Here is a 12020-nt window from a genome sequence, read left to right as displayed (position 1 = left end):
GTGTACTGTATCCCCAGCACCCGAGCAGAGCACGCTGCTTCCTTCAGAAAGGGGAAGCCGGGACATAACCAGGTATCCTGGCTCTCCCTCCCTGTCCTTTAGTGTCCATCACTCCCCCTTAGTGGTCCTCTCTCCTCACTGGTGTGCCTTATTACCTTTCTTGTAGCGTGGCCGAGCGGAGCAGACCGCTGTATAGGAGCTTCAGTTTCCTGCACCGCGGACGCTCTGCTCGACCAGGCTACACTGACTGGTAGGGGGGAGTGCTGTGCGCTTCCTTCCTGCCAGTCACTCGATTGTTGCGCTCCCGCGCTGGTGCGCCTTATGGCAGTCACCTGTGCCCTGCGTGTGCTGAACCACCGCCACCTCTCACATTATCGGCAATATCAGTATCAATAGAGACCAATACCGATATTTGCCAAAATCTGGAATATCGTCCGAACCGATGAATCGGTCGATCCTTACTGTGAAGGGAGGAGAAAGCAGCCTGTGCTCAGAGTGCCCGGCTCTCCTGCTCCTCCCTCCAGAAACAAAACCACATCCTGCAGGCTGAGAGTGTGTATGTGACACTGTTTCTGTATGCCAGTGAGAGTGTGTTAGTGACACTATGAATGTCAGTGAGTGTGTGTAACTGGGTGTGTAAGTCACACGGTGTACTTTAGTGAGAGTGTTAGTGAGTGTGTAAGTTACACTGTGTATTAGGCATTATGCGTGTATGGATATATATTTATTAAGCAGTATGTGCGTATGGATGGATGCATTAGGCAGTACGAGTGTATGAATTTATGTATAAGGCAGTCTGTGTGTATGTATTGGAAAGTGTGTTGGGGAATTTATGTATTGGGCCACTGGAGGAAGACTTGGTGCTGCAATGTAAACATTGCCGTTTCTCTAAAACTGCAATGTTTTACATTCCAGCGCTAAGTGCCATAAAGACACTGCAAACCACTTCAATAAGCTCCCTTTAATGTATACCCAGTGTGTCTCCTTCCCAAAATGTATCTTCTTCGCAATTCAGCATTTACTGAATAAACCTCTGAGGGAATAACGTTGCATTCATGAGGGGGCGGCAAAATGGATTGTTGCAGAGGATGGCAAGAATCCTTGAACCGGCCCTGGGTGGAGCTTGCGGTAAGCTTCACCCTTGGTTAGCTTTACAAAGGAAGTGGAGCTTGCCTTAAGCTTCACCCTTTCGTCACATTTGTCAAGAATAGGAAAATACATAAGAAAGTTGCTCCCACTTTGTCTTTTGTTTAAAGAGAAAAGGATCAGAAATGAAGAACATATACTTAAAGAGGAAACAATAGTAGAAAGGCAAGATTGAGGTGATAGAGTCACTTGAATTAATATTGATATAAAGCAATAATCAGACTCATCCTACAAAGTGTTACACCATCCCATTAGCAGCTTAAAAAAAAAATGTCTTTGCATTTCTTTGATGGGCAAGGCTATGTGTGTTGGTTATGTTACAGTTATTCATAACTGCCATCTAGTCACCTGGCCAGTGCTGACTTCCTTCTGATAAAATACAAATAATTCATGGTCTATCACTGGGCCATAAACATTGTGATATACAAAGCATCCATACAGGCATGGTAATTAATGTGGCTCGGTCACCAAAAATAAATTAAATCTAATCTGCTTTTATATTGCGCTCTCTGCGTCTGAATCTCGTTACACCTTTCAGGTAGTATTTTCCTTATGTATAGCAGCCAAGGTAACAAATTATAGGCACCCAGGCCCCTTCATCTCATTGAAGTGGTCTGGGTGCAGTGTCCCTGCAACTAGAGGTGCTTCCTGGTTCCTAGCAGAGTTTTAGGCACCCAGGAAGCACCGGTGCCTAAGACTCCACCATCGCCAAGATGACGCAGGAAGAGGCCCTGGAAAGAGTTAAGTGAAGAAGGTTTTTAACCCTTTATTCACCAGACAGTGGTGGGACTCAATAGGTTAGGGACAGGGGCACTATAGCGTGGGGAATACTGATTTGTATTTCTAAATCTATAGTGTTCCTTTGAAAAATGGGTGGCACTGCCAATCAAATTTACCCAAAATCCTTTATTAAAATCAATCCCACATAAAGGTAAAATCCATAATAGGTATCAGCTAAATAGGGATATATACTGAAGATCATTCCCCTAAGATGCATACATTATGGACAGATCCAGCACTGTAGTAAATTAATAGTCCATGTTGTATAAACAGTCAGCATCAGTGAGTATGTCACATGTGTAGACAGTGGTACCTGGACTGAATTTCCTGCTGGTACCAATGTTTACATAAAATAACTGCAGTCTATAATGTTATCACCCGAGAAATACCTGCTCTGATAAAGCAAAACAAATGTGTAAAGATAAAGGTCTATCTTTGCATAAAATAGGGTATATTACCTAAAAACTGAATCAATAATAGAGTGTTGTGGGTTTAACCTCACCACATGTACTTAGCTGGGAGTAATCTGTGAATGCTGCTTAGATCAAATCTATATTACAGTAGTCATAGTGTTAGGTCCATGATCCTTGAAGATGAATATACTATAAACCCTTTTTCGTTCCCAAAAACCTCTCTGAGTAGGTAGCTCATGTGTCTATTTGGTACCTAAAGTAAATAGCATTGGAGAGACAAATGAATTAACACTGTATGATTTTGGCAGCACTGTCCTATGTGATAGAAATGGGGAAGTCAGGAAGCTATAATGTTACCAACGAGATAATGATTTGTAACAGATGAAATGGCAGGTTGCGTTTACTCAATCACAAATTGATAATACATGAAGTAATAAAGTGAAGCTACACTGTGCCTCCGCAGGCATCACATTGTGATATGGATACTCAGAACAGGGGGGTATTCATATAACCACTAGGCTTGCCCACTACCCGAACTAGTACACAGATATCAGATCACTGAAGAAACAACAAAATAATGTAGTAATTGTGTCCCTTACTAGTGGATATTTAGTCCCATATTGTGTAAGCAACACAAATATTAGTTGGGAAAACTTCACAGAGGGGACACGAATTATAATCTTTATGCAAACTTAAAAGTGTGTAATTCTCTACCTAAAGAGGTTGTAAAATCAGATTCTATAGTTAATTTTTAAAAGGCTTGGATGTTTTTCTGCAAGAACAGAACATTCACGGATATAATTGATATATATGTGAACAGATTGCTGATCCAAGGAGAAATTGGAATGTCATTATGGAGTCAAGAAGGAATTGTTTTCCCTTTGCGTGGCATAATTGGAAATGGCTACAACTGGGGTTTTATTTGTACCTTATTTGGATCAACGACATAAAACAATAGTTTCAAGGTTGAGACAGCCACTAGATAGACTTCCGTGTTCTTAGAACACGAAAAGTGTTTTAAACGACGCTGGACGTCCTCATGCTATGCATGAGGACGTCCAACGTCGCCGGAATCTTTGAACCTTGTAGTGCTGGATTACACATGTCCAACAGTGTGCACTTCACAGACACACATAGGCTAATTGGCCAAGCTGATAATGTCATGCGTTGTTTTAAAGTGATTATCTTTGTTTTATTTCTTTTTTGGATTGGTTGGAAATGCTTGAAAAGTATGGCTTGTCATTTTAATTAAACATTAGAATACTGTGAGAAAATATATTGCACAGCTTCAATGCAAGTAAGAACTAAAAAATATTGAACACACAGCATGTACACAGGAAGGGGATGGAGACTAAATTTTAGTTACCTCGGGGGCGGAGCCTGGATGCAGAGCTGATCAGACGTGTATCGCCTGAGCTCCACAAGATGGGACCGTTAAGTACAGATTTACCTGGGCCACTTGCCAATCCGACCTGCCACCGACGACCACCCAGACAAGGGTTCGACGGTGCATCCAGCGATACCAAACTCCAGCCGTTTAGGCACCGGAACGCCGACAATCAGGCTTGCGGCCTACACAAGCATGGGCAGAGGAGAGACCCAGCGGAGTGCACATAGTCCAAGGCTGTCCCCCCCCCCCCTTTGGACCGGTGGGGGTCATCCCGGTCCCCCCCTGACATACCCAGCATCAACTAGTCGGCTACAAAAAGCCACCAAGCGACAGGATCAAACAACTGCCAAAAATCTCAAAATGGCGGAGACTCCTGACACGAAACAAATCACAATGTCACTCCAAAATACGTTTGAGCGTCTACTCTACAATGTAGACAGGCTCTTTGCTAACTTCTGGGCAAAGCTAGAGGCCCGTGAAATGGAGACACCGCGCCAAAACCAAGAGGAAGAGTGCAACAGAGAGCAGCAGGAGGTGAGCGGGCCCCCTCAGAGCGAACTCCCACGCCACACACCTGATACAGCTCAACTGGACCAGACTGGGCTCAAAGCCACCAGGGGCATAATACCCCGACATCTGCCACGGAGGTTGAGGACCCACCGCCGCTGGCGGCGTCGATACAACAAGAGCACCAGCCGTCCCTTACATCAGAGAGACCTGGCCTCGAGACAGAAGACCCAAGTCTGTGGCCCCACGACGGCTCTCACCATGACCCAGGGCAGCTCCAGCATGGCACAACCCACGAACAGCCTTAATTTCCACCCAAGCCGGGGCATAGGCTAACGCTGGACTTTCTGACCATGCCATACCACCCCTATTCAGACACCAACATATCTGAGAATAAGGACCAAAGTATTTTATTTTATGTTTCCTTCCTTTTGTTACAACTCACCTTTCATTCTTTACTCCATCTCTAAGATCTCTCATACTGATTCATATTGATTCTCACACAATTTTAACACTACTGTTGCTAGGAACTTGTGATAATACGCATAATGTAGCTTTGACTAAGGAAGTAAAGCCTAGGGGGTTAACTGTACTAACCATTCAGCATTGCTTGTATATTTACTTTCCTATCTATTTTATTAATACTCACATGTCTGCAGTATCCTATTATTGATTAATCAGTCTTGCTTTCCTCCAGACCTGTATGTTCAAGCTTTTACTATACTGCGGTAGTATACAGCAACACAAACCTAACTCACTTGCACACTACACTACAGTGCAGTAACTGTTAACCAATGTTAAGCTTGTTATAGCAACTTTGTTTATACTTTAAAAAATGTGCACGCACTAATGCCACGCAAACGTCTGTATGTGTATCTATATGAACGCTGTTGTGGCGTATGGAAATCTCATGTACCTACGGTACCTGCACAATAAAAATATTAAAAAAAAAATTAAAAATTTTAGTTACCTCAATTGAACTTGCTATATTCAGACATTCGTCCATCCCGGTGATTTCCAACTGAATTATGCGCAGGTCCTTGCACTTAATGGTGATCGTACCAGCTGTACCTACAAACCTGAAATTACATAAAGTTGTCAATGCACAAAAGGGGCTCAAATACAATAAAACTGCTGTGAACTGTTGTGATCTCCAGGCAGATGAAGCTGGAGGAGGTACAGAGGATCCAAAAGTAGTTGATGGTAAGTTAATGTCACCTTCCCCTGCACTTCACGGCAAAGTCGTCACATCTAGGGTCTTTGGAATTATGCAAAGACACCCAGAAGGGGACAGCTGCTTTATAATAGATTTGCATTGCAAGGTAACGCATGAGGAAAATTAGGTGTGCAACATGATTGGCTAAAGCACTACAGCTTGTGAGTATGAGTGCGAGTGCTCACTCACCTCCTGTCGATGCAGTCTATGTGTGAGTATGAGTGCGAGTGCTCACTCACCTCCTGTCGATGCAGTCTATGTGTGAGTATGAGTGCGAGTGCTCACTCACCTCCTGTCGATGCAGTCTATGTGTGAGTATGAGTGCTCACTCACCTCCTGTCGATGCAGTCTGTGTGTGAGTATGAGTGCTCACTCACCTCCTGTCGATGCAGTCTGTGTGTGAGTATGAGTGCTCACTCACCTCCTGTCGATGCAGTCTGTGTGTGAGTATGAGTGCTCACTCACCTCCTGTCGATGCAGTCTATGTGTGAGTATGAGTGCTCACTCACCTCCTGTCGATGCAGTCTGTGTGAGTATGAGTGCTCACTCACCTCCTGTCGATGCAGTCTGTGTGAGTATGAGTGCTCACTCACCTCCTGTCGATGCAGTCTGTGTGAGTATGAGTGCTCACTCACCTGTCGATGCAGTCTATATGAGTGTGAGTGCTCACTCACCTCCTGTCGATGCAGTCTGTGTGAGTATGAGTGTGAGTATGAGTGCTCACTCACCTCCTGTCGATGCAGTCTGTGTGAGTGTGAGTGCTCACTCACCTCCTGTCGATGCAGTTTGTGTGAGTATGAGTGCTCACTCACCTCCTGTCGATGCAGTTTGTGTGAGTGTGAGTATGAGTGTGAGTATGAGTGCTCACTCACCTCCTGTCGATGCAGTCTGTGTGAGTGTGAGTGCTCACTCACCTCCTGTCGATGCAGTTTGTGTGAGTATGAGTGTGAGTATGAGTGCTCACTCACCTCCTGTCGATGCAGTTTGTGTGAGTATGAGTGCTCACTCACCTCCTGTCGATGCAGTCTATGTTGGAGTGTAAGAGCCAGAGTTCCTCCATGTTGTCCTGCCGGGAGCTGAGGATGAGGTGGTGGCCGGTCAGACACAGAGTGCCACCCACCGCCGGGTGGAAGGGCCGGTGCAGGAGCACATTGTCCACCCGGGGAGTCTTAATCAGCTCGGCGAACTCCATGTCACAGCTCGGCCCGGGACATACTCAGCACCACTCTATCATACCGCACTGACAGCTCCCCGACCGCACTGCGCAGGCGCCAGTCAATCAACTTTATTAACAACAAATACACCGACAGCTCCCGGAACGCACTGCGCAGGCGCCAGTCAATCAACTTTATTAACAAACTCCACACGGACAGATCCCGGACCACACCATAGACATGTCTATGGACCACACTGCGCAGGCGCGAGTCAATCAACTTTAATAACAAACAGCACACGGACAGGAGGGCAACTGAACAGCTCAACAGTACAAGGTGTACTGACTGTGCATATCACAGAGCTCCACAGTGTGAGAGTATCCCAGAGCTCCACAGTGTGAGAGTATCACAGAGCTCCACAGTATGAGAGTATCACAGAGCTCCACAGTGTGAGAGTATCCCAGAGCTCCACAGTGTGAGAGTATCCCAGAGCTCCACAGTGTGAGAGTATCACAGAGCTCCACAGTGTGAGAGTATCCCAGAGCTCCACAGTGTGAGAGTATCACAGAGCTCCACAGTATGAGAGTATCACAGAGCTCCACAGTATGAGTATCACAGAGCTCCACCGTATGAGAGTATCCCAGAGCTCCACAGTATGAGTATCCCAGAGCTCCACAGTATGAGAGTATCACAGAGCTCCACAGTATGACAGTATCACAAAGCTCCACCGTATGAGAGTATCCCAGAGCTCCACGGTATGAGAGTATCACAGAGCTCCAGAGAGTGAGTATCACAGAGCTCCACAGTATGAGGGTATCCCATAGCTCCACAGTATGAGGGTATCCCACAGCTCCACCGTATGAGAGTATCCCAGAGCTCCACAGTATGAGAGTATCACAGAGCTCCACCGTATGAGAGTATCCCAGAGCTCCACAGTATGAGAGTATCCCAGAGCTCCACCGTATGACAGTATCCCAGAGCTCCACAGTATGACAGTATCCCAGAGCTCCACAGTATGAGAGTATCAAAGAGCTCCACAGTATGAGGGTATCACAGAGCTCCACAGTATGAGAGTATCCCAGAGCGAGAGTATCCCAGAGCTCCACAGTATGAGAGTATCCCAGAGCTCCACAGTATGAAGGTATCGCAGAGCTCCACCGTATGAGAGTATCCCAGAGCTCCACAGTATGAGAGTATGCCAGAGCTCCACCGTATGAGAGTATCCCAGAGCTCCACAGTATGAACGTATCCCAGAGCTCCACCGTATGAGAGTATCCCAGAGCTCCACAGTATGAGAGTATCACAGAGCTCCACAGTATGAGAGTATCCCAGAGCTCCACAGTATGAGGGTATCCCAGAGCTCCACAGTATGAGGGTATCACAGAGCTCCACAGTATGAGGGTATCACAGAGCTCCACAGTATGGGAGTATCACAGAGCTCCACAGTGTGTGGGTATCACAGAGCTCCTCAGTATGAGAGTATCCCAGAGCTCCACAGTATGAGGAATCACAGAGCTCCACAGTATGAGGGTATCACAGAGCTCCACAGTGTGAGAGTGTTCTCCGGTACCCACTACTGGGGACACCAGAGACAAGTCACTAGGACTTTTTCTCTATCAGAGAGCACTGAATGCTCTGGTGGGGCATCACACTAACATAACAATTGGGAGGGCGGGTGGTGCTTGTCATTGTTGGCAATATAAGGCGCCACCTTTCTGGCCCACCCTTTACTAGTGGGCTGCTCTGCCTGGGCTAACTTTTTGTCCCAGTCCAGCCCTGCTCACCGGCCCACATGCAGGAGAGAACCCAGGGAGCTCTAGCCAGCAGTTCCGCTGGCGAGGTCGGAGCGTTGCCGTGGCAATGCTCAGATCTTGTGAGAGTCAACTCTAGCCCTGTAGGCTAGAGTTCACTCACACAAGGACCACCAGGGATCAGGCATGGCAGCACAGACACACACACACACTAACAGCACCCTCACACACACACAGCAGTGTATGTATGTAGATGTGTGTATATATAAATATATATATATATATTTTTTTATATATATATATATACACACACATATATACGCGGCATGTGTGTTTGTGCTTTAGGGTGCACACCCTAATGCAATAGGCTGCGCACGCTTATGACTCACAGTAATGTGCATTGTGTATGAGTGCACCCCAAACCCCAACAGCAATAAAACTCACCATAATGTGCATTGGGTGTGAGTGCACCCCAAACCCCAACAGTAATAAAACTCACAGTAATGTGCATTGTGTATGAGTGCACCCCAAACCTCAACAGCAATAAAACTCACAGTAATGTGCATTGTGTATGACTGCACCCCAAAACTCAACAGCAATAAAACTCACAGTAATGTGCATTGTGTGTGAGTGCACCCCAAACCCCAACAGCAATAAAACTCACAGTAATGCGCATCGTGTGTGAGTGTACCCCAAACTCCAACAGCAATAAAACTCACAGTAATGTGCATTGTGTATGTGATGGAACGCTGGCACTCCGACTGAGTACCTCCGCCAATCGATGCTCCTAGTGCTCGCTGAGGACTCCAAGCACTCCAATCGACACCATCAGCACTGCATACCCCACTTCCAGCGATACAGCTGCGCCGGGGTTTCGCCATCTCCACCCACCCTGGATCCACGACCAGGATCCAGCTCTCAGTGGGTGATCCTCTCCTAAATTCAGAGAGCGTAGCAGGAACAAATTAAGCTCTTGCAAGAGCTGACTCTGGGGAGTATGTGATTATAGCAATACCCAGAGTGTAGTTATACCATCCCCCAAGCATGAGCCAAGGCTTCAAGAAAGGTTCAAGATGATCTGACTTTAATTAACACACACAGACTTTTATGCAAGTCCCCATGCAAGGGGACATCCCACAGGGAGGGACAACGTGTAACCAATCCCGTACAGTAAAACAGAAGGCACACCCAGCACAAACACATAAAATCCTCCCCTCTGCCTGTGATATCATTACTGAACACAATGGGTTAATGTAATTTATCACAGGCAGGAAAAATTTACTTTTTACAGCATATTTATAACTTCTAAAATATACATCACATTCACATAAACAACATATCAAAAAATGGCATGAATCAGACCAGGGGTTCAGAAGTTAGTAAAGTATCTTTTGGGGCCTGGCTGGCAGCATGGCTATCTGGCCCAAACTGGTTTTACATAGCCCTCTATCCTGGAGACAATGTGGAAAATAATCCAATTATATCCAGGGATAGAGGCAGACTCCATTGAGCACGTTACCAGTAAAACACAAAAGGATACAAAAATACATAACTCCTATCATACTGAATTGAACGGGCCAAATCTCCCAGGGTCCATAGTCACAGGGCAAAAGGCGGGCAAGCAGTCCTCTCCAGGCCCAAGTGGCGAAGGGCACTTCGTCACAGTGTATGACTGCACCCCAAAACTCAACAGCAATAAAACTCACAGTAATGTGCATTGTGTATGAGTGCACCCCAAACCTCAACAGCAATAAAACTCTCAGTAATGTGCATTGTGTATGAGTGCACCACAAACCTCAACAGCAATAAAACTCTCAGTAATGTGCATTGGGTGTATCTAGAGCTCCATATCAATAAAACTCACATGGAAACATAGAATGTGATGGCAGATAAGAACCATTCGTCCCCTTCTAGTCTGCCCAATATTTCAAAATACTTTTAATTAGTCCCTGGCCTTATCTTATATCTAGGATAGCCTTATGCATGCTTAAACTCCCTCACTGTGTTAACCTCTGAAACTTCAGTTGGAAGGCTATTTCATGCATCCACTATCCTCTCAGTTAAGTAATACTTCCTGAATATTTTTTTTAAACCTTTGATCCTCTAATTTAAGAGTATGTCCTCTTGTTGTGGGAATTTTTCTTCTTTTAAACACTTTACTGTGTTGATTCCCTTTATGTATTTAAAAGTTTCTGTCATATCCCCCCTGTCTCGTCTTTCCTCCAAGCTATACATGTTAAGATCCTTTAACCTTTCCTGGTAAGTTTTATCCTGCAATCCATGAACCAGTTCAGTAACTCTTCTCTGAACTCTCAATATCAATATCCTTCTGGAGATACGGTCTCCAGTACTGCGTACAATACTCCAAGTGAGGTCTTACCAGTGTTCTGTACAATGGCATGAGCACTTCCCTCTTTCTACTGCTAATACCTCTCCATATACAACCAAGCATTCTGCTAGCATTTCCAGCTGCTCTATTACATTGTCTTACTACCTTTAAAGGGACACTATAGTCACCTGAACAACTTTAGCTTAATGAAGCAGTTTTGGTGTATAGAACATGCCCCTGCAGCCTCACTGCTCAATCCTCTGCCATTTAGGAGTTAAATCCCTTTGTTTATGAACCCTAGTCACACCTCCCTGCATGTGACTTGCACAACCTTCCATAAACACTTCCTGTAAAGAGAGCCCTATTTAGGCTCTCTTTATTGCAAGTTCTGTTTAATTAAGATTTTCTTATCCCCTGCTATGTTAATAGCTTACTAGACCCTGCAAGAGCCTCCTGTGTGTGATTAAAGTTCAATTTAGAGATTGAGACACAATTATTTAAGGTAAATTACATCTGTTTAAAAGTGAAACCAGTTTTTTTTTCATGCAGGCTCTGTCAATCATAGCCAGGGGAGGTGTGGCTAGGGCTGCATAAACAGAAACAAAGTGATTTAACTCCTAAATGACAGTGAATTGAGCAGTGAAATTGCAGGGGAATGATCTATACACTAAAACTGCTTTATTTAGCTAAAGTAATTTAGGTGACTATAGTGTTCCTTTAAGTCATCTGAAATAATTACCCCTAAATCCCTTTCCTCAGATGTTGAGGTTACTTGAGGTATATCCTATACTCTGCCCTTGGGTTTTTACGTCCAAGATGCATTATCTTGCACTTATCCACATCAAATGTCAATTGCCACAGCTCTGACCATTTTTCTAGTTTACCTAAATATCACTAATAAAAATATTAAAGAGAATGGGTCCAAGTACAGATCCATGAGGTACCCCACTGGTGACAAGTACAAGCTTCGAACATACTCCATTGACTACACCCTCTGTTGCCTGTCACTTAGCCACTGCCTTACCCATTCAACAATATTGGAATCCAAACTTAAATATTGCAGTTTATTGATAAGCCTTCTATGTGGAACAGTGTCAAAAGCCTTACTGAAATCTAGGTAAGCAATGTCTACTGCACCATCCTGATCTATAATTTTAGTTACCCAATCAAACAAAATCAGTAAGATTAGTTTGGCATGATCTCCCTGAAGTAAACCCATGTTTCAACAATCCTATCCTTTAGCATGGTTTCCATCACTTTCCCCACTACTGAAGTAAGGCTTACTGGCCTATAGTTGCCCGACTCCTCCCTATTACCTTTCTTGTGAATGGTTA

General features: G+C 44.9%; 1 protein-coding gene across 1 annotated transcript in view; it reads right to left on the bottom strand.

Annotated features, from left to right (window-relative positions):
• Positions 1-6731, bottom strand: part of MTMR9 (myotubularin related protein 9) — a 36488-nt gene extending 29757 nt beyond the window's left edge. The window contains exons 1-2 of the mRNA XM_063442014.1: positions 6463-6731; positions 5207-5315 (exon numbers count right to left, since the gene is read on the bottom strand). Coding sequence (XP_063298084.1) covers positions 5207-5315; positions 6463-6644 — 291 coding nt within the window. The 5' untranslated portion in view covers positions 6645-6731. The remainder of the gene's footprint in view (positions 1-5206; positions 5316-6462) is intronic.
• Positions 6732-12020: the final 5289 nt, after the last annotated feature.

This window comes from Pelobates fuscus, chromosome 2 (genome assembly GCF_036172605.1).
Source record: "Pelobates fuscus isolate aPelFus1 chromosome 2, aPelFus1.pri, whole genome shotgun sequence".
NCBI classification, from domain to species: Eukaryota; Metazoa; Chordata; class Amphibia; order Anura; family Pelobatidae; genus Pelobates; species Pelobates fuscus.
Note: the sequence above shows the minus strand (reverse complement) of the source record. Positions and strands in the feature narration are given on the sequence as shown.